General features: G+C 44.3%; 1 protein-coding gene across 2 annotated transcripts in view; it reads left to right on the forward strand.

Moving 5' to 3' along the window:
- Positions 1-24,750, forward strand: part of MCU (mitochondrial calcium uniporter) — a 168,412-nt gene that overhangs the window by 134,035 nt on the left and 9,627 nt on the right. For both annotated transcript variants that reach the window (XM_054035068.1, XM_054035069.1), the window contains exons 2-4: positions 8,668-8,737; positions 15,064-15,234; positions 22,758-22,862. In XM_054035068.1, the coding sequence (XP_053891043.1) occupies positions 8,668-8,737; positions 15,064-15,234; positions 22,758-22,862 (346 nt within the window). The remainder of the gene's footprint in view (positions 1-8,667; positions 8,738-15,063; positions 15,235-22,757; positions 22,863-24,750) is intronic.

The raw sequence follows: 24,750 nt of genomic DNA on the forward strand, positions 1-24,750 counted from the left end.
GTCAGACATCAGGAAAGCACAATATGAACGGGAGGAGAGGTGGCGGGCTGAATCGCGGGATGAACAGAGCAGGTTGCGGGCTGAAGATGATAGGTGGCGTCAGTTTGCAGACAGAAGGCAAGAGTCGATGCTCCAGCTGCTGGAGCATCAAACTGATATGCTCTAGCGTATGGTTGAGCTGCAGGAAAGGCAGCAGGAGCCAAGACCGCCACTACGGCCCCTGTGTAACCAACAGCCCTCCTCCCCAAGTTCCATAGCCTCCTCACCCAGATGCCCAAGAACACGGTGGGGGGGCCTCCGGCCACCCAGTCACTCCACCCCAGATGATTGCCCGAGCATCAGAAGGCTGGCCTTCAGTAAGAGTTAAAGTTTTAAAATGCAGTGTGTCCTTTTCCTTCCCTCCTCCCCCACCCATCCCGGGCTACCTTGGCAATTATTCCCCTAGTTGTGTGATGAATTAATAAAGAATGCATGAATGTGAAGTAACAATGACTTTATTGCCTTATTTATTCGGTGCTCGAAGTGGGGAGGGGGAGAGTGGGGTGGTTGGTTTACAGGGAAGTAGAGTGAACCGGGTGGGGGGAGGCGGAGGGTTCATCAAGGAGAAACAAACATAAGTTTCACACCATAGCCTGGCCAATCACAAAACTCGTTTTCAAAGCTTCTCTGATGCGCGCCGCGCCCTGCTGTGCTCCTCTAACTGCCCTGGTGTCTGGCTGCGTGTAATCAGTGGCCAGGCAATTTGCCTCAACCTCCCACCCCGCCATAAACGTCTCCCCTTTACTCTCACAGACATTGTGGAGCGCACAGCAAGCAGCAATAACAATGGGGATATTCTTTTCGCTGAGGTCTGAGCGAGTCAGTAAGCTGCGCCAGCGTGCTTTTAAACGTCCAAATGCACATTCCACCACCATTCAGCACTTGCTCAGCCTGTAGTTGAACAGGTCCTGACTCCTGTCCAGGCTGCCTGTGTACGGCTTCATGAGCCATGGCATTAAGGGGTAGGCTGGGTCCCCAAGGATCACGATAGGCATTTCAACATCCCCAACGGTTACTTTCTGGTCCGGGAAGAAAGTCCCTTCCTCCAGCTTTTGAAACAGAGCAGAGTGCCTGAAGACGCGAGCATCATGTACTTTTCCCAGCCATCCCACGTTGATGTTGGTTAAACGTCCCTTGTGATCCACCAGGGCTTGCAGCAGCATTGAAAAGTACCCCTTGCGGTTTATGTACGCGGTGGCTTGGTGCTCCGGTGCCAAGATAGGGATATGGGTTCCGTCTATGGCCCCACCACAGTTTGGGAATCCCATTTCAGCAAAACCATCCACTATGGCCTGCACGTTGCCCAGAGTCACTACCCTTGATATCACCAGGTCTTTCATTGCCCTGGCAACTTGGATCACAGCATCCCCCACAGTAGATTTGCCCACTCCAAATTGATTCCCGACTGACCGGTAGCTGTCTGGCGTTGCAAGCTTCCACAGGACTATCGCCACTCGCTTCTCAACTGTGAGGGCTGCTCTCATCCTGGTATTCTGGCACTTCAGGGCAGGGGAAAGCAAGTCACAAAGTTCAATGAAAGTGCCCTTACGCATGCGAAAGTCTTGCAGCCACTGGGAATCGTCCCACACCTGCAGCACGATGCGGTCCCACCAGTCTGTGCTTGTTTCCCGTGCCCAGAATCGGCGTTCCACGGCATGAACCTGCCCCAGTAACACCATGATTTCCACATTGCTGGGGCCTGTGCCTTGTGAGAGGTCTATGTCCATGTCAATTTCCTCATCACTCTCGTCGCCGCGCTGCAATCGCCTCCTCGGTTGGTCCGGGTTTCGCTTTGGCATGTCCTGGCTCTGCATATACTCCAGGACAATCAGGGCTGGCTTTAGCAAGAGCGGGGCCCGATTCCTGGGCACGGGGCTTGCTGCATCCCCGCCCCCAGGAATCGAGCCGCGCTGCGGCCGGGGTTGCCCGGCTTGGGTCCGACCCGGAGCCGCGCCGCGGGGCCCGGGCCGGAGCCGCGGGGACCACGCTGCGGGGACCGGGCCGGAGCCGCACCGCGGGGACCGGGGCCGGGCTTGAGCCGCGCCGATCGGGCCAGAGCCGCGCCGCAGTGGTCGGGCCAGGGCCAGGCTGGACCTGAGTAGCGTCGCGGGGGCCGGAGCCGTGCCAGACCTGACCTGACCCGCGCCGCGGGGGCTGGGCGGGGGCCGGGCCGGACCCGAGCCGGGCCAGAGCCGCTGGAGCCTGCGTGCTCGGCGGGAACGGGCGGCGCCTCCCTGGAGCCCTTCTCGCGCCCCCACCGCCCCAGCTCACCTTGTGCTGCCGGCCCGCCCCTGCTTCTTTTCAGACTTCCCGCGAATCTCTGATTCGCGGGAAGCAGGGGAGGGGGCGGAGCGTTCAGGGGAGGGGAGGAGGGGGAAGTGAGCTGGGGGCGGGGTGGAGAGCTGCAGTGCGGGGCCCTCTTGGCGCAGGGCCCAATTCAGCCGAATCGGCCTAAAGCCGGCCCTGAGGACAATGCGCGTGGTGTTCATAGTGCTCATAATTGCCGCGGTGATCTGAGCGGGCTCCATGATCCCAGTGCTAGCTATGGCGCCTGGTCTGAAAAAAGGCGCAAAACTAGTATCTGACGGACCAGGGGAAGGAGGGAGGGAGGGCCGAATGAGGACATGGCGTACAGGTACAGGGAATTAAAATCAAGAAAGGTGGCTGTGCATCGGGAGAAACACAAACAACTGTCACACAGAATGGTCACTCCAAAGATTAAACTGAAAACCCTGGGTTTAGCAGGCCGTTGATTTCACAGAGGGAGGGGAAGCAAATGAATACAGAACAAATCTTTTTTTTTACATCTTAAGCTGGCAGCCGACGGTGCAGCATGACTGATAGCCACTGCAGTACGACAATGATGGATATCAATCGTAATGTGCCATCTTCTATCAAAAGGCAAGGGGCTGCTGCTGTGTAGCAATGCAGCCCCACATCTGCCAGCACCCAGATCACCTTCGGCCTCTTCTGGGTGCTTAGCAGACAATACTGGGCGATTGGCAGAAAATAGCATACTACGACTGATAGCCATCATCATCGAGACAGTTGCATGTCTGCCCAGGTGCCCATGATTGACAGCCACTGCAGTACAACGACGATGGTTACCAGTCGTAATATACCATCTTCTACCAAAAGGCAAGGGTCTGGTGCAATGCAGCCCTACGGCTACCAGTTATGCTGCATTGTCTACCGCCAAAAGGCAGTTAGCTACTGCTGCTGTGTAGCAATGCAGTACCACATCTGCCGGCACCCAGATGACATATGGTGACGGTGAGCTGATCTGAGCGGGCTCCATGCTTGCCGTGGTATGTTGTCTGCACAGGTAACCCAGGTAAAAAGGCGTGACTCTATTGTCTGCCGGTGCTCTGACGGAGGGGGAGGGGCTTGACGATATGTACCCAGAACACCCCGCGACACTGTTTTGCATCATTCAGGCATTGGGATCTCAACCCAGAATTCCAATGGGCGGCGGAGACTGCGGGAACTGTGGGATAGCTACCCATAGTGCAATGCTCCGGAAGTCGACGCTAGCCTCAGTACTGTGGACGCGGTCCGCCGACTAGAGCACTTAGAGCATTTTATGTGGGGACACACACAATCGGCTGTATACAACAGATTTCTGTAAAACCCGCTTCTATAAATTCGACCTAATTTCGTAGTGTAGACATAGTGTCTGCACTACCACTTCCACCACTGCTTGCATGGGTGGAGCAGCTAAGCAGCACTGGGTATGTCTCCATAGTATTTTGGACTGAGCAGTAGAGATCCTCCCAGCATGAATCAGCAAACTTTGGTGCAAGGAGGTTCACACTAGTGCTTTTAAAAATAGCTGTATAGACAGTGTCTTGAAGTCATGGCTTGGGCTGGAGGTTGGAGTCTGAAGCCCACGCATAGGCTTTCTATCTATACAGTTATTTTTAGAGCATAGTTCCTAGTCCAAGTACGTTGACTCAGGCTAGAGGCTCGTTCCTGTTCAATCCAAAATGTTGTGTAGATACACCTACTGAGATGTGAAGCAATAAACCCATTCTGGACAAGACAGAGAGGTCAAGGATTGAATGGACATGAAAAGGGAATTCATAGTTCTAGTCTCTCTTCATATTAAATGTACAGTAAATGTGTGCCTTGGTTTGAGCTTGGATATAATTATTGTGTATCACTTTACTAAAACTAGAGAGTTTGGCTATGAACTAAGTGTCCTCAAATGATTGATTGGGAGATGTGATCAGTGAAGTATGAAATGAACTGCTCTTTTGGTCCAGAATTTCATTGTTCTGCCATGTTTCCCTGTAAACCTGTTGAATAGTACACTTTGGCGTGGAATGGGATGTCTGTTGACAATGCCTCATTATACTGAGGCCCAGTTCTGAATCTTGGGATGAATGTAAGTGATATGTGATTTTAACCTGGATCCTGATAAATTGAAGAGGGATTGGAGAAGAGTTATGAGAATGATTAAAGGATTAGAAAACGTGCCTTTAGTGATAGACTCAGAGTTCAATCTATTTAGCTTAACGAGGAAGAGGTTGAGATGATTTGATTAGTCTATAAATATCTACATAGGGAACACACATTTAATAATGGGCTCTTTAATCTAACAGAGAAAGGTATAACACCGTCCAATGGCCAGAAGCCTAAGCTAGACAAATTCAGACTGGAAATAAGGTGTCAGTTACTCTCATGATTAAAAACCAACCACTGAAACAACTTACCAAGGTTCTTGTTAGAATCTGTCACTGACATTTTAAATCAAGATTGGATATTTTCCCAAAAGATATGCTCTAGGAATTATTTTGGGGAAATTCTCTGGCCTGTGTTACACAAGAGGTCAGAATGGATTATCACAGTTGTCCCTTCTAGCCTTAGAATCTATGAATCTATAAAGTGAAGTGAGAACCAAATTCTTTCCATAGGGTTACTGAAAACCTTGTTTCAAAACTAAACTGATTCTGTATGACTCAGAAATTACAAAGCCTGCACTTCCTAAAGATGTGTAGGTACAAAATAGATCTGGTGCCTTGTTATCTGTGTTGTGTGAAAATGAGTGCTTGACCATCTTAGAGTAATGGTCAATGGTTAAACACCTTGCCTTAGAACAGCCACACACACCACATAATTTCTTTGTTTTCCCTCTTCCTTTGTTTTGAAGAATATTTTGCATTGAAGTAGGAAAGTTTCTAGCATTAGTCTGCACCTGCTGCATACTCGCCTCCTAAACTTAAAATCCTCCTAGTGTAATATCTCCACAACGGCCACTTTTGACACTGTTTTGAGGGATAGTTGGCTTCATATCATCACGTCATACCAGGGTAATGTGTGTGATTTTAAAGAAAGAACACTTGAAATGACGACAATTATGTGGTAGTGATAAAACAGGCCTTAAAGAATATTTGGGACTGTTTGAACAGCTGTCAGACTTAGGACTGTCCTGCAAAAATCAGGCAGTATGGTAATTCTGTATCTGATGTTTCTGCATACAGATTGTGGCTTCAGATAAGGGGGGAAAGGATTAAAAGTGTTAAGTTTAAAGGGTTTGCTGTTCTGCCTTGAAACAGGGTGAAACAAAAATACAATACAAGTTACATTGGATTTTTAGAATTTTCAATGTTCTCAGCAGGCGGGCATATCTCCCAGCCTAAAAATTGTGATTTTAGGGTCCGGATTCAATTTGTACAACTGCTTTCAAAAGAGAGAGGGAAATTAAATTGCTGAGAAAGCAATTTTTATTCCACTGACATTCCCCTAACCAGGCTGGATTTGATTTAAATCATGATTTAAATCACTAGTCAGGAAGACTCGATTTAATCATGGATTTATACATAAAAGTGCATTCTTGTTGGTTGTTATAACCTTAATACATAGTCTTCACAACTCAGAGATAGATGTAGGTTTCATTTTTGGAAGGTATACACTCTATATTTTTAAGTGATTTATTTTGAAAACTTTTCAGATTAGTTTTACAGCTATATCAGAAAATGAATGATGGTTTGGTTATTTCATTCACCGAAGGTAATTGAAGCAGATATTTATGAAGTCCTTGGGAGGTGAACTATCTCCAGTTCAACAGGTTAATCATTAATATTTGGAGGATTTTCTTGTCATGGTGTATTAGGAGGGGAACATAATCAGACAGACATTTAAATTGTTTTATTTAACTAAAACAACAACCTTCTGTATTCTGGATTTTTTTTTTCAACCACAAACATATAATAGTTTAACAAAACAAGCATTTGAATTCATTTAAACATTTAAGTTTTTTAAAATCAGGTTTGTGGGGTTTTTTTAAATTGTTTTTAACTAAAATAGTTCAATGAAATACCGTTTTAAAAAAAACAAATCGATTATGTCAGCCAGGTCAACATGAGAAACTTAAAATATTGGCTTCTGCAGCTAACTCAGTCATCTTCACCTTCATTTTCCTGTTTGTTCATAATCTGGAAAAGAAAAACAAGCTTTCCTGCTTTTTCAGGTCCAAAACGATTTCTCAATTTGGAATGAATTAGTCCAAAGGAAGAAAATATTCTTTCTACACTGGCAGAAGAAGCTACTGCTGTTAAAAGTGAGATTATCACTTCAACAGTCTCTGAATCCAAGTGCTTAAGTAACTTCCACCAGTTCACTGGTGTGACTTTCTTTAAAACATCATCAGCAAACATATATTTCTTGAATGGTTCTTATTCCCAAACTGAGTCTCTTTTATGGCCTGCTGCCATTATAGGTTTTCCCGTCTAGTGAGAGAATGGTATGGTAGATCTCAAATCAATGAAGGCTACACTCAGAAAGACCTCAAGACTTCTGGAATATGCTGCTCAAACAGTTTCACTTTTGTTTCTACTGCTTGTCCCTCCCTTCTCACATTTATCTCTAGACTTCTCCTTGTCCAGATATATTCCATCCCCGACAATCTTCTATTCATTGAACTTTTTGAAACTTTGCACTTTTAGAGAGAGGTAAGGTATTGACTCTGTGTACACAAATGTGCAGAGGGACAATAGGGTTGAGGTCTGTTATTTCTCACCTCTATATATTATTTTATAATTTATTTAAAAATAGTTTTGCTGTTAACAAGCAATCTCTGGAGACACAAATCCACAGTTTGAGAACTGCAAAACTAAGCATCTCTGATGGTATCTTCTAGACTGAGCACTGAGTCCCATTGGGTAGATAGAAAGAGTAACCTAAATAATCTATAGAGAAGCCCCTGGAACCCCATAAAATTGGGTCCCTAATCCATGAACTATTGGAACTCATTTACAAAACTTTCCTTAAATATTACATGAATATATTGTCTCGTACTATAGAATGAGGATTGATAATCCCTATTCCATGATGAGTTATCTTTGAGCTATATTGTATCTTAATTAAAACTATCTTTAGATAGGTTTTTTCCTCGAAAATCATTTTATCAAAAAAATCCGATTTAAATAAAAAATAATCTTTTTTATTTATTTATTTTTAAATCATTAATTTTTATCCACCCTGCCCCTAACCCAATAGTTTTAAGTTCATTTAACAACTTGGTACAGCAATAACTAACACGTTTGAGTTCTTGATACAAAATTCTGATCAATGCAGAAATTGTCCAGAAAACACTTAAAGCAAGAATCTTTACTAAAGGTACACTTGTAATTGAATACAGGCTTTGGAATACAAAAATAATTTGCAATTAAATATGGTCACAAACAGCTGAAATATCTAAATGTACTAACTACTTAAATATATAGACTGCTCCATCTTGACTAATACCATCTAGTTTATAAAATGGGGGGACTTTGTAGGTTTGTGCTAGTGCTGTAATCTACCAGTAAGCATTTCTTAAACACCATGTAGTGGGGTTATCCTAGAAGACAATATTTCTGGAAACAAGTGCTTAAATCAGCCTGACTCTAGGCTCTCCTCTACATACTAATATATGTGGCTTACCGAGTGTAAATAACGTCAATACATACAAAAGTAAATTAATCCACTTCTGTACTTTTCTCCTGATTACTGCAAGGCAGTCTTTTTCAGCCCAGTGGTCTTGCCCCTTTTTCCCTGATTCTGGTAAGGTGGTTGTATACAAGCTTGCTTGTATGAAACATAATAAAAATGACCTTTTCCTCTGTTTTTGTTGATTTATATACCCAAAGGACAAAATGATCAATTCTTCATAACTCTTTCTATTCACCCATTATGTTGCAGTTCCTTCTGTCTTTCCCAAGTGTTATCTACTTGTACTGCTCTTTACCTTATGTTTTTTCTTGCCTTCTCTACCTGTGACTCAAATTTAATGTTCAAAAATTCAGTTTTAAGCTAAAGTGGCTGTTACGCCAACAAACATTGATTTCTAAGCTGCCCCTTTAAAGTTTTCTCTAACTACACTATTTGGTGGGCAGAAACCATGAGACATGAACGTGGCTGAGGGGGTAAATCCCTTCTGGATGACAGATGGCAACAAAAGATGCTGCTCATGACCGATACTCCTGACTTGCTGTCATCCCTGTGGTAGATAGGAGGATATGCCTAGATAAATGTCATTAGGATGTGTGGAGAGAGGTGGCAGTGGGGTGAGAGTCTGAGAGACTGGCATAACCCAGCATTTGCTCTTTATTAACCATTCCATTTTGCTGTGTTTGGATTTTCTAGGTGCACCAGAGGCTTTCTCCATGGCAGAGCTTGAGAGTGGTGCATTGCAGTACAGTTGTGCCCTCTGATGGTGAGTTTTGGCAAATAATTTTTAGTCTTGTTTCTGAATGACTTTCCAACTCAAATCACCCAGTGTGATTGTTTATTTTTCCTATGATGCCATCTAATTTTTCTCCAGGGACTGGGGTGGGGGTGGAGATGAAATGGCAATGCTAAGACAACAGCAGTATGAAATATTGTTCATAAAGTCGCTTGCGTAAAATAAAAAAAATTGGCCTCCCCCTATATCTTTTGTTGAAGTTTGGATAAATGCATGCACATAATCCTTCTAGGGCAGCTGCTCCTTTTCTTTCCGAGTTTTCCCTAGTTCTGCTTCACCATGGTAGCACCCTCCCTCTGGGAAGGAAGGAGGAAGATAAAAGGATTTTTTGTTTATCATCAGTTTCATTCCCTGACTTAAGAAGAGAGTGGTCATTTGCTTCAGAAAGGCTTGATTAATGTTCATGCCCAGAAACCAGACATCGCGTCCACAGCCCACTTCATTTGCTTATGAGAACAAGGAGTCTTGAAGGTCACTCTCATCATCTTACAGAATGCCATGTAGCTGTGCCACAAAACCAATCCCTGGCTTTCTTTTGCAAAATAGCTGCTGAGCCCCAAATATAGCACAATTTTACTTTTACTCTTCCTATATCTTTCCTCTTCCTCCCTCCAAACAAGCCATAGCTTTTCATACCAGCTCCCTCCAGAGCCAGTCTGTGCTGCTTTTGAAATAGCTGAAGGGGGACACCAGTCCAGCAAAGCATCTCCTAGCCTCACCCCACCGGTGTACTTCTAGGTCAACGGGGTCTGGGAAAGTTGTGGAGGCAATGCAAAGGATCAGCCATGTTTTACCCCAAAATAGAGATGAAATGATAGTTCCAAGAGATCAGAATTTACAAACTGGCATTAAAAACTTCCATGTTACAAACTGCAAATGAAGGCACACCTTATAAATGTTACTTTAATTTCATGTTGTTAAGTAAGCCACCTATCCAGAACAAAAACATTGTCTCAATCTTTGCCAAGCATATTTAGATTTATTGTTATACAAGTCTGTACAGGGCCGTGGTTCTCAAATTTTTGTGCTGGTGACCCCTTTCACATAGCAAGCCTCTGAGTGCGACTCCCCATCCATAAATTAAAAACACTTTTTAATATATTTAACGCCATTATAAATGCTGGAGACAAAGCAGGGTTTGGGGTGGAGGCTGACAACTTGCAATCCTCCATGTAATAACCTTGTGACCTCTCCCCCCCCCCCTCCCCCCCGAGTTTGAGAATCTCTGGATAGGGTGCGTGTGTTACATTCTTTTTACATTCGCATGCAGTGGAAGAAGTAATTGCCACACACAGGAGTGTGTCTGAAATCTTCCACAACACAGCCATGCAGTTTCAAGCTAAAAGAAGCTTTAATATACATTTCTGCCACCCCCCAAAAATTGTAAGTGGATCAGAATTCAAAGGGGTCATTGCCAAAGCTCCTTGTGCTAGATCTCCAGTTATATGTACGTTTGAAGAAAAATCTTTGGAGAGCACTTTTGTAGTCTTGTATCCCAGAATAGGTCTGCAGGTTAGTGAAAACATACAGTATAACAAGTGCTCCAAATTGCAAATATTTCCTGCTGAGAGAATGAATAGCCCAAAAGTTTTGTATAGATCTGGGATCTTAATTAAATTGGTGGATAAACTAAATATAAGATAAACCAGTCACAGTTTGACGAAAGTGTCATTTGCAAAGAACTATAGTTTCAAAACTATCCACTTTTACAAAACTAGCTTTAAGAAAGGAAGAATTGTCCAGCAAAAATTCATGCTAAGTAGTCTTCTGCTAGAACTATATGTACCCAGTATTTTTCTGTGACAGATATTTAATAAACAGTGAACATACTTAAAGTGCAGTTGTACCAACTACTTACTCGATCCTTGCCTTGATCATTTATTCATTACTAAAGCAGTTTCCTCCTTTCTTTACAGTTAAAGGGCTCAGATACTGACACTTTTCAATAGTGTCACTGTGTGACATAAGGCAAGGGAATCTGTTGCTAAAGAAGGTAATCTCTAGTGAAATGAAGGTCCAGTTCACCAAACTCATGCTACAAAATGAAAACCAAAGACTTCTACATTGTCTGCTTTATGGCTCCATAGCTCAAGATAACTGTAGACGGTGCTTGTGCAGGATGATCCAGTGTGCTAGTTAGAGTTGCAGCTTTTCATATACAAACGTAAACATTGAGTGTAGCCAGTGAATACATATAAAATAAGACTAGCATTTACAAGCTAAATTTAGGAACCAGATATAACAATAGGTTTTAAATGAACCAGGGAGGGTGAATAAAAGGAAGGACAGGTGAAATTTTGATACGATTATGCAATTTATGTAGGATAGTTTGGGTATGACTTGAGTTCTGAATCTTTTAGTCTTTCTCATAGTGTACTTTGGTATTTCACTTTATTCCTTCAAGTAATTTTGTTAAATGTTCAACCCTAAGTATTAATTTGACACGCCCATGTTTTTCAATGTTAATGTTGAATACACTTCCCAAGGTAATACTGACCACATTTTCTTAAAAAACAGAAGAACACCACACCACACTGCATTTTTGAGGCTTACATTTACAGAGTTAAAATTTCAGACAGAGTGCAAGGATGAAGTTCAGTCTCCCACCCCTAACTCTAACTGCTTAACTGGAGGTTTTCCAAAAACCTTTGTGTTTTCATTAAGTGACCAGTTTACAATAAAAAAAAAAAAGTAGGAAAATTGTGTACGTGAAATAGTATATGCATGACATTACTTTTAAATGCATGATATAAATTAGAGTATTGGTTTAAAATTAATCCAGAGTGACATGCTAAGAATAAACATTTTGTACTCGATTACATATGCCTCTCAATCCTACGGGTCACATACCACACAGGGGTATCAAAGGGCTAGGTCTGACAAAGATACTGCATATTGGTTGGCTATCTCATTATACAACTACCTCTTTGACTTTTCCCATATCAATTCCCTGAGGCCTGATGTTTCTATTTCTTGGGATCTATTGGGTTGGAAATATTGAGGTCCTCAGTTTCATTCTTACCTGAGGCTTTTTCCCCCAGTAGTAAAGGTTTGACAAGGCCTGACCTTCACTGGAAGATAGGAGGATCAGCCATGATCCAGCTGAATTATGGGCCTTTTCCAGCTGTAAATAAGGTTTGAGAATGATATATATATATATATTTTTTAAGTTCATTGTATAAGGTATTGTGAAGAAGACACAGTATAGTCACAGACCAGTCATCCTAAGGAAATGTGGCTTCATCTACACTTGAAATTTTTTGGAAATCTTATACTGGTGCTAGCAATTGAGGGTACTGCTAGTATAGACTTGTTTGCAGCATTTTTATTACTGTCATCTAGATCTGCTTTGAGCAGATGGTGATGAAAATGCCAATGGTCAGTTTACACACTTCCACCAGTGTTCGAGACAATGGAGCTGCACTTGTCCTAGTGTCACTGTGGAAGTTTATCAGATAATTGCTAGTGTAGAGACAGCTTGAAACAGCATCCCCTCATTCTTTCCAGTAATGGAGAAGGTCCACGGGCTATGTGATCAGACTAGCATTTTAAATCCCAACATTTTTTTACATTGAACTAGAGCCTAGCACATACTTGCCCATGGTCTCCATGCTTATATATAATTTATATTAGATTTTATATTATGTTGTGTGCATACCAGCCACAGGATCAATTAATATTTTGAAAAAACATAATATTAATATGTTAATATTTTGAAAAAAAACAAACAATTTAACTTCATCCAGTTTGTCACAGAATTCCTTCTGAGCTCATTTCTCCACAGTAGAAAAATCATTAATTTACCTGACACTAACCAATATCCTGTAGATATACTGGCAATATAGTAATGTGAAAGAGGTGGCAAACATTGACCTCCATTATCAAAATCGTAAGTAACCTAAAAATAGTTGCTAGCATGGGATTAGAAATGCTATTTAACTGTTCAAACAAGCACAACTTTTTTCAGATAAATCTGATATGATTGCTTTTTACTTTCTAGTCTACATTTTCAAAAGTGACTAGTGATTTTTGGATCCCTGACTTTAGACATCTTAAAGCACTTCAAAAGTATAAGGGAATGTAATAAAGAAATCCTTGTGTTTCATCCTGTTGCAGTGTCTGGAAGTGTAAAGCAATTAAACATCAATACCACCTGTAATTCTTTTGAAATCAATGTGTTATCGTTTGGGAGTCTTTAATTGTAGATATCACTGTAGAGGCCTTGTGTCCTGGCAACACATGCCAAGAGTGCACTGCTTTTGGTGAGCAAAAAGTAAAAATGACATTCATTATGGAATTCAGGCCAGGTTACAAGTCATTGTAAAGGGCTAATTCAACTCTGGCTTTGTCTTGTTCAGACTACATTACATTTCTTCTGTTTTGTTCATTAAGTTTTAAAACTCAACTTGTATCAGTTCTAGAAAATTGCCATCAGCTTTTTGCACTTTTCCAGTGTGTGTGTTGTTTTTTTTAATTAGTGTCTCCTAATACCAATTTACATTCTCGAAAGAGAGGGTAGGAATAGTGTTTGCAGTTGAGTTAGTTTTCATAAGTTGATCTCATTGGTTCCCCCCTCCCCTTCAAAAAAAACCAAACCATATTGTAGACACTGGGGCCTCAAAAAGTCAGGGAGGTTTTCTGTAAGAAGTATTCTTTCCCAGCATTGGGGTCAGGTCTAAGACATGTGTGACCAGGGCATCATCTTAAATTAAAATATTTCCAGTCTCTGATGTAACAGTTTGTGCTACCAGCATGGAGTATAACAGAAAATGTGCGTGTGAATTATGCCTCAGTAGAAAAGTCAATAAGCAGCACCATATATTGGATAGCTTAAGAGGTCTCTGATAAGCTACTAATTTACATTTGGCTATCTCCCAAAGGTGAAAGCAATTTTTTTTTTTTTTTTTTTGCTTGGGAAAATAATCTAGGTTTTCTGCCATGATTATGTGAGAGCCCAGGGGAGTCATTAATAATAATTTGCTGAAAAACACTCTGAATGTTTTGAGGCATAAACTTTTTAACGAATATGTAAGCTCTTTACCATATACATTTCTACAGACAATTAGAGGTTCTCTCTCTCTCTCTCTCTCTCTCTCTCTCTCTCTCTGTAATGGTTTAGAAAAGAAAATTATGTATCCCTTCCTTTCAGTGAAGTGCAAATTTTGATGCAGGAGAATATGGATACCCCTACACTTTAGGAAGTAATATTTATTCTAGTCAGGACTGTTTTACAGCTGCATAAGTAATATGAGTTTACTTTGAACAACTGACACTTTGCATATAGATTACATAATCAACGACCACTTGCATTTTTTTCATCAGACCACATAAAATAAAACACAATATTGAACGTGTGATGGTATAAATTGAGTGTTTTTAAATTCAAGTTGTAGATCTCCAAGTACCATGATGAGGTTCACTGTAAGTCAGATAGAGAGCTGAATAAAAATTAGCAAAAGAAATGTTACTATAGAAATCCTAGCAGTTTAATGCAGGCTCTGATCCATAGACAGATCTCAAACCACTGGAAGTTATAGATAGTTATAGAAGTTCCCAATTGCTTATTGGAATAGAAAGACACAAACTCTGGTTCTCTCGAAGATGAGCTTCAGCAAAGGCCAAGGAATTTAGACACATGACCTGTTAACTTGGGTAAGTAAATTTATGTTCTAGAGCACAAACTAGGATTAAAGAGAGGAAAAGGTAGTATGTTCTGACAGAATTCTGACTGTCCGCTTATTGGTCGTACTTAAAGCTGATTTGTTCATTATACACAAATAGGGAAAAATTGAATTAATCAGAGTAAAAACATAATTTTTCTGAAGTATGTCCTTTTGCTGGATCTCCTAGTGTGTGATCTGTCTTTATTTCAGAGATTACAATCTGAAAGACCTTTTGTCTTGCAAAGTACCAAATGTTTGGTGCTTAGATTAAAGAACATTTTTTTATCACTGCTGCTATTAATTACCATGCACTTTTGTCCAATAGCTACACTTTCATCGTATCTCTAAGAATCACACTCCACTTTAAGACTTTCCAACAAAGCACCAGAAAGTTAATAGATGCTGTGAACTTGTGGGGAGGGAGAACTTCTGATATCCTTCAACACGAAGATTGATAAGGCTGTCTGTGTAGTAATAAACAATAATTAAAAACTTGGAGCTTCCACTTTGATATTTAACCATCCCTGCCATGTCTTCATGGGACATATACAAGATTGTTATACAAGGTATTTTTTTTCCTTATACTGCATATTTGGAAATGGTCTGTCTTGAGTCTAATATTCTTTTCTCTAGATGTGACAGTGGTTTACCAAAATGGGTTACCTGTGATTTCTGTGAATCTTCCATCCCGGCGAGAGCGTTGCCAGTTCACGCTTAAACCTATCTCAGACTCTGTTGGAGTGTTCTTACAACAGCTGCAGGCAGAGGACCGGGGAATTGACCGGGTCGCAATCTACTCCCCAGGTACGATTATTTATGCAAACAAATGGACTACCCATATCACCTTATTCCATTCAACTATAGCACCTTTTCAGACCTTAAACTGTTTTAAAAGTAATGTCTTGAACATGTTTACCAGTGGAAGTGCAGCCTCCACCATAGGGAATATTCTATTAGTTCTCTGAGTGCATGCTCATATACTTCATGGACAGGGTAGACAGTAATGTGGAGGGAGAGGGGACATTTCTAACACCAAGCTTCAACTTAGAAACTACTTTTTGCTATAGCTATAGTTGCCTTCTTAAAAAAGTGATTCATAATGAAAATTGCGTGGAGCAAGAGCACACTGGCCCTTGCTGCAGCATTAGTTACTGTAACTGTGTGAATGTAACAGCTCAAACAACCTCATTTTTAGAAGTTGCATAGGTATTTGGGAGTTTAATGATTGAGGATATCAAAGTGGCAAAGAGGAGCTTCACATTAATACCTCTGAATGAGAATCCTTTTAGCAAAAAAGGTAAATCAAAGTACCATGGAGCACTTTAAAAAACTACCTTGAGAATAGAAATATAAACATGGATTAATTAACTTGTTTTCCCTCTCCCTGCCTATTAGATCCAAATATCTAGAAAGGTGTTGGCATTTTCTCACTGTGAAAATTAGGTCTTTTTTGTAAATCCATGCTTGATAGTGGCACCAGCATCCAAGTATGAGAGACTATCCATGGAGACACTCTATTGAAAGAAGTCCGAGAAGAATCACTTTTTTTCCTTACTATGGTCTTCACAAAATTAAATCATTCCAGGAAGAGTAGAAAGGGTCTGCTGCTGTTCAAGTATTTTTTCTTTAAATATATATTTAAACCCTACAATCTAAAATATTCGTTCAGTTGAAATTCTGTTTAACAAGCAAATGGTTTTGCTTTATAGAGATGCTCCCTCATGAACTTGTGTAGATAACCTGTGCCCTGTCTCCAAACAAGTTTTATTAATCACGCAAAGTACAGTTGCTCAGCTAAACTGCCTTATGGCCACTGTAAGTCCTGATTGTGGTTACCCTAATGTCTAGACTGAAGGCATGGCAGGAGTGTACTAAAAAAACCTGATTTAGAGACTCTGTTAGTGACACAACTGGAGCCCTCTAATCAGTTTGCAAGAAGGAGGAGTGTTCATAGAGCAAAGTACACTCAAGTACTGTGTATGCATGGTGTATGCACCACCACAGCTTTAAAACAGTTATTCTTCTAGCAATTGCTCATATCCATTCCAAGTAGGTGTGTGCGCGCCGTGTGCATTATCGTCGTAAGGTTTTTCCCCTAGCGGTACCTGTCTGGTTGGCAGTGGAGACCCCTGGAGTGGTGCCTTCGTGGCCATGTATATAGGATCCTTCTTACCACCAGTGACAGTCATTGGAGCAGCTCTCATTCTTGCATTTGCAAGTGCTTCCCTACTGGTCATCTTTCTTGTCTATCTGTAAACAGACATAAACAGTTATGTAGCTTAGTTGTAGTTTAGTTTAAGTTAGTTAGGTTTACGTTGGGGGTCCCCCCCCCGCAATAACCCCTTCCCCAGGACTGGGGCATGCTTCGATCTAAGGGCTTCAAGTCGTGTGAGTCGTTCCTTAAGCCTATGTCCAAAGGGGGACCACGCGATTCCTGTATTAAGTGCCTGGGTGAAAGTGAACAGATGTAAAATCTGCAGGGGCTTTATCTCCAGAACTAAAAAGGAGCGGAACTCTTGGCTGAAACTCCTCCTCATGGAGTCAGCCCTTCGCTCCCAGTGCACCGGCCTTGGTGCGGAAGGCTTTGGCGCTGAGGAAGGACTCATCTAAGGAGCCCTGGCACTGTCATTCCCTGGCACTGAGAACCAGCTCCAGCATGCGGCACCACTCGCAGTCCCTGGTGCCACTCAAGAAGAAAAGGACTGATAGGGGGCGCTCCCCTACCAAGCCATCGGAGTGTGCAGGCACCAATGGGGTGTGTCCCACATCGGGACACTCAGCCTCGAGCCTGCCAATGCCAGCGCCAAATGTGGGAAGGTCCGTCAATCCTGGTGGACTCCATGGTACAGAAGGAACTGGAGGAGGATCTTGATCTTCCCTCCATGCTGGACATGTTCAAGGTAGCAAGGGACCTGATTGCCATGACGGCACAGCCTGCTATCCCATCAGCCTGCGCAGCAGCAGCAGCACCAATGCTTGTCCACCACAGGAGCAAGTCCACTATGATGTGGCACCGTTTCCCATCGCTGCGGCACCATTCCCCAGCAATGTCTGGATCCACTCCACCATGGTCGGGCTCGGACGTTTCTTCTGAGTCAGAGGCGGACTCCTACGTGTTTGCCAGAGCTGGTACCACTCCCAGCACTGATCCCCAGGCGGGATGAGGGGCAACAGGTGCCCATAATGTCTTGGTCCCCCTCAGTGGCAGGGGTCGACTCAGTGGGCATTTTGGACACCATGGACCTATCACCAAGCCCAAGTGCCGGAGTCCAGGGCCATGGTGTCAGAGGCCCATGTCTGTTGCCTACTAATCCCCTCGGGGTTGGGATTCACTGGCACAAGCACTGGTGCTGTAGCCACCGCGGCACCAGGCACCACAGCAGCCACCTGCGCAACGCAAGGGGCGTACATCCAGGCAGCCCCCCCTCCGCTCCGGGTCTGGAAGACTCCATGCAACCAAAGGGGTCATCCTCTTCCTCCCCTGATGAGGCAGTGGCATGGACATCCATCACATTGCCTGCCATGGACATTAGGGCCCATCAGGACCTTCTTAGGAGGGTGGCCCAAAACCTTAATTTGCAAACGGAGGAAGTCATGGAGGACATGGACCCGATGGTCGATATTTTGGCCCCAGAAGGGCCATCAAGGGTAGCCTTGCCCCTTGTTAAAGCTATCCAAAACACTGCCAAGGTATTGTGGCACACTCCTGCCTCTACGAACAGCTAAGGGGGTAGAGTGGAGATACTTTGTGCCATCCAAAGGATACAAGCACCTGTTTACCCACCCCCAGCCTGGGACCCTGGTGGTGGAGGCAGCTAACCATAAGGAGCAGCAGGGGCAACTGGAGCCAATGCCTAAATCCAAGGAAGCCCAGAAGCTGGACCTCTTCGGTTGGAAAGTATACTCCACCGGAGGACTCAAGCTTCGGATAGCTATTCAGCATGTGATCCTAAGCTGCTATGCTTATAATTCCTGGAACATTTTGGCGAAGTTTCAGGCATTCCTCCCAGCGGACTCACGCTCCAAATTCTCAGTGGTCCTGGAGGAGGACAAGGTGGTGACCAGGACATCTCTACAGGCCGCCCTGAACTCTGCTGACTCAGCTACCTGCACTATAGCCACGGCAGTGTCTATGAGGCGCAGCTCTTGGCTCCAGGTTTCTGGGCTCTCGCAAGAGGTCCAAAATACTATCCAGGACCTGCCCGTCAATTGCTCGGGCCTGTTTGCAGAGCAGACTGACTCAAGGCTGCATAGCCTTAAGTACTCACGGGGGACCCTTAAGTCCCTGGGGATTGACACACTGGCCCCTCAAAGAAAGCCGTTTAAACCCCAGACCACCACACGATTCTACTCTGCCCCTCCTAGACAGTATTTTAGTAGAAAGCAGGGCAGGAGTAACAGGAGGCACCCATTGCAGTCCTCCTCTGGCCAGGGGTAGGGCTTGGCTAAACAGTAGTTGGGCGCAAAGCCAAACTTTTGAAGGTGCACCCAAGGACAGAGCACTAGCTCAATGCCTGGATCCTTTCCCTCCCTTTATGAACCGTCTATCCCATTTCTACCATGTCTGGTCTCAAATCACCTCAGACTGCTGGGTCCTGAGCACAGTGGAATTGGGATATTCTCTCCAATTCTGTTCCCTCCCACCCACCTTCCCCATCCCTCTTCAGGGACCCTTCTCATGAGCAACTCCTTATGCAGAAGGTGCAATCGTTCTTTCTACTCAGGGCGGGAGAGGAGGTTCCTCTGGAATTTAGGGGCAGAGGGTTCTACTCCCGTTATTTTCTAATCCCCAAGGCCAAGGGTCGGCTCAGGCCTATTCTAGACCTGCAAAATCTCAACAGATTCATGAAGAAAGTAAAGTTCTGCGTGGTCTCCCTGGCTTCCACCATCCCTTCCTTGGATCTGGGGGACTAATGCCGCCCTCAACTTGAAAAACACATACTTCTATGTCTCCATAATCCCGTCCCACAGACACTTTCTGCGATTTGTGGTCAGTGATAAGCACTATCAGTTCACGGTCCTCCCATTTGGACTATCGGCAGCTCCTCGGGTGTTCACCAAGTGCGTGGCGGCCTTTCTTCACAGGCACAAGGTGCAAGACTTCCCATACCTGGAATATTGGCTCATCAAGGGGCGATCTCGAGCTCAGGTGGAGGAGCACGTGAACCTGGTGCAGACAACATTCCTTAGACTGTCTCATCCTCAATGTGGCAAAATCGACCCTAACCCCCCACTCAGAGAATAGAATTCATTGGGGCCCTCTTGGACTCCACCCAAACCAGGGCGTCCCTTCTTGAGTCTCGTTTTCTGACCCTAAGTGCCATTATCAAAGGTCTCCATCAATTCTCAACCACGACAGCCAGGCATTGCCTAAGATTGCTGGGTCACATGGCGGCTTGCACCTACATAATGCAGCGCGCAGGGCTGCGGCTCTGCCCTCTCCAAGCATGGCTGGCTGAGGTGTACAGGCTGAGCCGGCACATGCTGGACAGGCTGGTCACACTCCCTCCTCGGCTCTTCCAGTCCCTCTGGGGGTGGCTACCGACGCAGGTGGTCTATGTGGGAGTACCTTTCTCCAAGCCACAGCCATCGCTCTCACTAGTCACGGATGCGTCGGTGCCGGAGTTGGGGGCACACCTGGGTGACTTCAGGACACAAGGTCTATGGTCCCAGGCAGAACTATTGCTGCACATCAATGTCAGGGAGCTATGGAGCAGTGCATCTAGCTTGCTAGACATTTCAGGCCCGTCTTCAGGGCAAATGTGTTTCAATGTTGACAGACAACACCACAGCAATATTCTATATAAACAAACAGGGTGGTGCTCGCTCTTCTCTCCTTTACCAAGAAGCCCTCAAACGGTTGGACTTTGCATTGCCCACTCGATACAGTTAGCAGCATCGTACCTGCCGGGCTGACAAAATGAACTAGCCGATCACCTCAGGAAGTTCTTTCATGGCCACATATTGAGCTGTTCATGACCCGCAGCAACAGGTAGTGCTAGCAGTTTTGTTCCTTCCTGAACCACAGCCCCGGCTCCATCTCAGACACCTTTCTCCTCTCATGGGTGGGATAACGACTGTACGCGTTCCCACCCTTTTCTCTCATCCTCAAAGTCCTTCTCAAGGTCCGCCAGGACAAGGAATCCCTTATTCTTGTAGCACCGGTGTGGCCCCGCCAACACTGGTTCTCCACACTGTTAGACCTCTCAGTGGAACCTCATCACGCAGGACCAGGACCACCTCCAGCATCCCAATCTGGAATGTCTCCACTTCACAGCATGGAAACTCCATGGCTGAACTCATTAGAGCTCCAGTGCTCCGATTCAGTTAGGGAGATTCTTTTGGGCAGTAGAAAGCCCTCCACTCGTGCCACTTATCTGATCAAGTGAAAACGGTTCTCTGTTTGGTCCTCGCAGAGGGGTATCCCTCCACTCCAATCCTCAGTCCTCTTTTATACTGGATTATTTACGCTACTTAAAGCAACAAGGGCTGGCGGCCTCAGCAATTAAGGTGCACCTGGCAGCTATTTCCACTTTCCACCCAGGTGTGGCAGGGCAGTCAGTATTTGCTAGCCCCATGGTTGGACACTTCCTTAAGGAGCTAGACAGACTATACCCACAGGTGCGGTAACTGGTCCCCCCTAGTGGGACCTCAACCTGGTCCTCTGAAGGCTCATGGGACCCCCTTCGAGCCTCTAGCAACCAGCTCTTTGCTCTACCTCTCTTGGAAGGTTGCTTTCCTAGTGGCCCTAACCTCATCCAGAAGTGTATCTGAGCAAAAAGCGTTAACTTCTGAGCCCCCTTATACAGTTTTCTATAAGGACAAAGTCCAGTTGCCTTTCCCTACAAAGTAGTGTTGCAGTTCCTACTGATGCGAATCAGGACATTTTCCTGTCAGTGTTCTTCCTGGAACTGCATGCCAATGACAGGGAGCGTATGCTCCATTCCCTGGACATTAGACATGCACTGGCTTTTTACATCGAACATACAAAGCTGTTTAGAAAGTTGATGCAGCTCTTCATCGCCATCGCTGTAAGGATTAAAGGGTTTCCTATCTCATCCCAACAAATTTCTTCTTTGATCACAGCCTGCATCAGGACGTGCAATGACCTGGCAAAGATTCTGGCCCCAGCGTTGACCGCGCACTCCACCAGAGTGTAGGCTTCGTCTGCAGTGTTCCTGGTGCAGCTCCCCATTCAGGACATCTGCAGGGTGGCGATGTGGTCGTCTATCCACACCTTTGTCGCACTACGCCATCACATAGCAGGGTAGGGATGATGCTGCTTTTGGTAGAGCAGTGCTCCAGTCTGCAACTCGGTGAACTCCGACACTTCCTTCGGGAACTAATTGGGAGTCACCTACTTGGAATTGATATGAGCAATCACTTGAAGAAAAAATGATTACTTACCTTTCATAACTGTTCTTTGAGATGTGTTGCTCATGTCCATTCCAAGACCCACCCACCTGCCCTCTGTTGGAGTATCTGGCAAGAAAGAACTGAAGAGGTGGCAGGTCAGCAGAGACCTATATATATACAGCCATGAAGGCCCCACTTCAGGGGGCTCCGCAGCTGACTCAACGGGTACCATTAGGGGAAAAACCTACTGACGATCACGCGCACACACCTACTTGGAATGGACACAAGCAACACATCTTGAAGAACAACAGTTATGAAAGGTAGGTAACCGTTTTTTACTGTGGGGTCACAAACTGATGACACATAGAATTAGATATATTTCTAGAAAACCTTAGATAGGAAATTCAAAAAGGAGGACCCCACTGGGTTGGATGTGTCAAAGCTGTTGTCAATTCTTACATAGAGGGTGGAAGTAATCATATTTTACACTAGCATGATTAGTAGGACCCTGCGTGGATACAAAATTTGTATCTGCATCCAGTCTGCAAACATGGTTTACAGATACAAAGCAGATATCCGCAGATTTGCAGTGCTCAAATGATTAGATACAGGGCATCCAATGTCTGTACTATTGCAGAACATGGTAGCATGTTAGAATATCCAACTGACAGCAAGACATGACTGGCTCCTGAAAGTCCTAGTTACTAGACCACACACACTACTGAAAGATTACTTTCCTCTATAAATGATTCAGAAAACGAGTCAGTCCTTGCCAAGTCAGGAATATAAACTGGGAGATCTTGAATGGTATGGCAGAGTACTAGCTACTAGGAAATCATTAGAGTTCCTGAACACTTTCTTAGCCCAGAAATTGTATAAGTAACGGTGTCCGCTTCTTCTTTAACTGCAGTAATACAAGTGAATGTTTTCTTCCTAATCCTTAATCAGTCCATCTGTGATTTATCTTACAGATGGTACACGAGTAGCCTCTTCAACTGGCATAGACCTCCTCCTGCTGGATGACTTCAAACTGGTCATCAATGACTTAACATACCATGTTCAACCACCAAAGAGAGGTAAAACCAATTTGTTGCATCTGAAAAATAATTTCAAAAATGTTTAGTAGCAAATTCTGCACTTAGTTATTTAAGGAGCTACTTCAGTCTCACAAACTAATTGACATTTCAAAGGTGAAGGACACTTGTATAAAAACAGGTTATTTCTAAAGTGAATCTTCCTATTGTGTAATCATCCACTTGAAGTCCTAACTTCAATGTTTGTATAATTGTATATAGCATCAAACATTTATAAACAAATATCCATCCTGTTCTCAAGCAACACCCCTACTAATAAAGGAATAAATGAAGAAAACTAGTGGAATTGATTTAGCATTTTTTAACTTTTAATATGGGGTGTTAAGCTCTTTAGTTTAGATCCAAAATGTGACCTCTATTAAAACTACTGTCATCTGGTTTGGAAGAACCCTCCACATACAAATCCTTTCCACCATTCTGAGGCACTTAAGTAGTGGAGATTTGTTTTCTGAATGTGGCACCTACCGTGTTCCCAACTACCTATGTGGCCAGTAGAGGTAGCAAAATCTCACCAGCAAACTCTGTTACCGAAGCTGTGTTGACAGCTGAATGATGCTAGCCCTCAGTGAAATAAACTAAGCAGAGTGTATAAAGGGTTGCAAACAGGGGCGGCACCAGCCACTTCTTGGTGTGGGGGCTGAGCTGGGCTAGTCAGAAAATTGTGGGGGCTGTGCTCTACATCTTGTGGGCACACATACAGGAGCATGGAGGCTTCCTTGCCCCCACATAGGGCCAGGGAGGAGTATGAGGGCCCCAGCCCCTTGCTGCCTCTTGCTGCAGCTCAAGGTTCAGCCCCGCACACCTCACATCACCTGCTGCGCCCCAGCACAGTTCAGCTCGGTGCTAGCAAGCCTGCCGCTAGGAGCCCTCAGACAACCACGGCAGCAGGACCGGACCCCTCCCAGCTCCCCCTTGCCCCTGTTGGTGATTCCCCTCTCCCCCACTGTGATTCCTCTTCCTTATCCATGCTCGTCCCTGTCTCTCTTTCTGCATGCTCTGTCCCCCTCTGTTTATTTCTGTGCCTCCACCCCTTCCCCATGCTCAATATGCCAACCTTACTTCTCCGCTGCTGCTGCTGGCAGCAGCGCTGCCTTCAGAGCTGGGTGACAAGAATGGGAAGAGACTGTCTAGGAAGGAGTACGGCAGAAAGGGATCTAGGGGTTATAGTTGACCACAAGCTAAATATGAGTCAACAGTGTGATGCTGTTGCAAAAAAAGCAAACATGATTCTGGGTTGCATTAACAGGTGTGTTGTGAGCAAGACACAAGAAGTCATTCTTCTGCTCTACTCTGCATTGGTTAGGCCTCAACTGGAGTATTGTGTCCAGTTCTGGGCACCGCATTTCAAGAAAGATGTGGAGAAATTGGAAAGGGTCCAGAGAAGAGCAACAAGAATGATTAAAGGTCTTGAGAACATCACCTATGAAGGAAGGCTGAAAGAATTGGGTTTGTTTAGTTTGGAAAAGAGAAGACTGAGAGGGGACATGATAGCAGTTTTCAGGTATCTAAAAGGGTGTCATAAGGAGGAGGGAGAAAACTTGTTCACCTTAGCCTCTAAGGATAGAACAAGAAGCAATGGGCTTAAACTGCAGCAAGGGAGGTTTAGGTTGGACATTAGGAAAAAGTTCCTACCTGTCAGGGTGGTTAAACACTGGAATAAACTGCCTAGGGAGGTTGTGGAATCTCCATCTCTGGAGATATTTAAGAGTAGATTAGATAAATGTCTATCAGGGTTGGTCTAGACAGTATTTGGTCCTGCCATGCGGGCAGGGGACTGGACTCAATGACCTCTCGAGGTCCCTTCCAGTCCTAGAATCTATGAATAGCTGTGTAAAACAAAAGCTCCAACTATTTAAATTCACACATCAAA

The sequence above is a fragment of the Malaclemys terrapin genome, chromosome 7 (assembly GCF_027887155.1).
Source record: "Malaclemys terrapin pileata isolate rMalTer1 chromosome 7, rMalTer1.hap1, whole genome shotgun sequence".
Lineage (NCBI taxonomy): Eukaryota > Metazoa > Chordata > Testudines > Emydidae > Malaclemys > Malaclemys terrapin.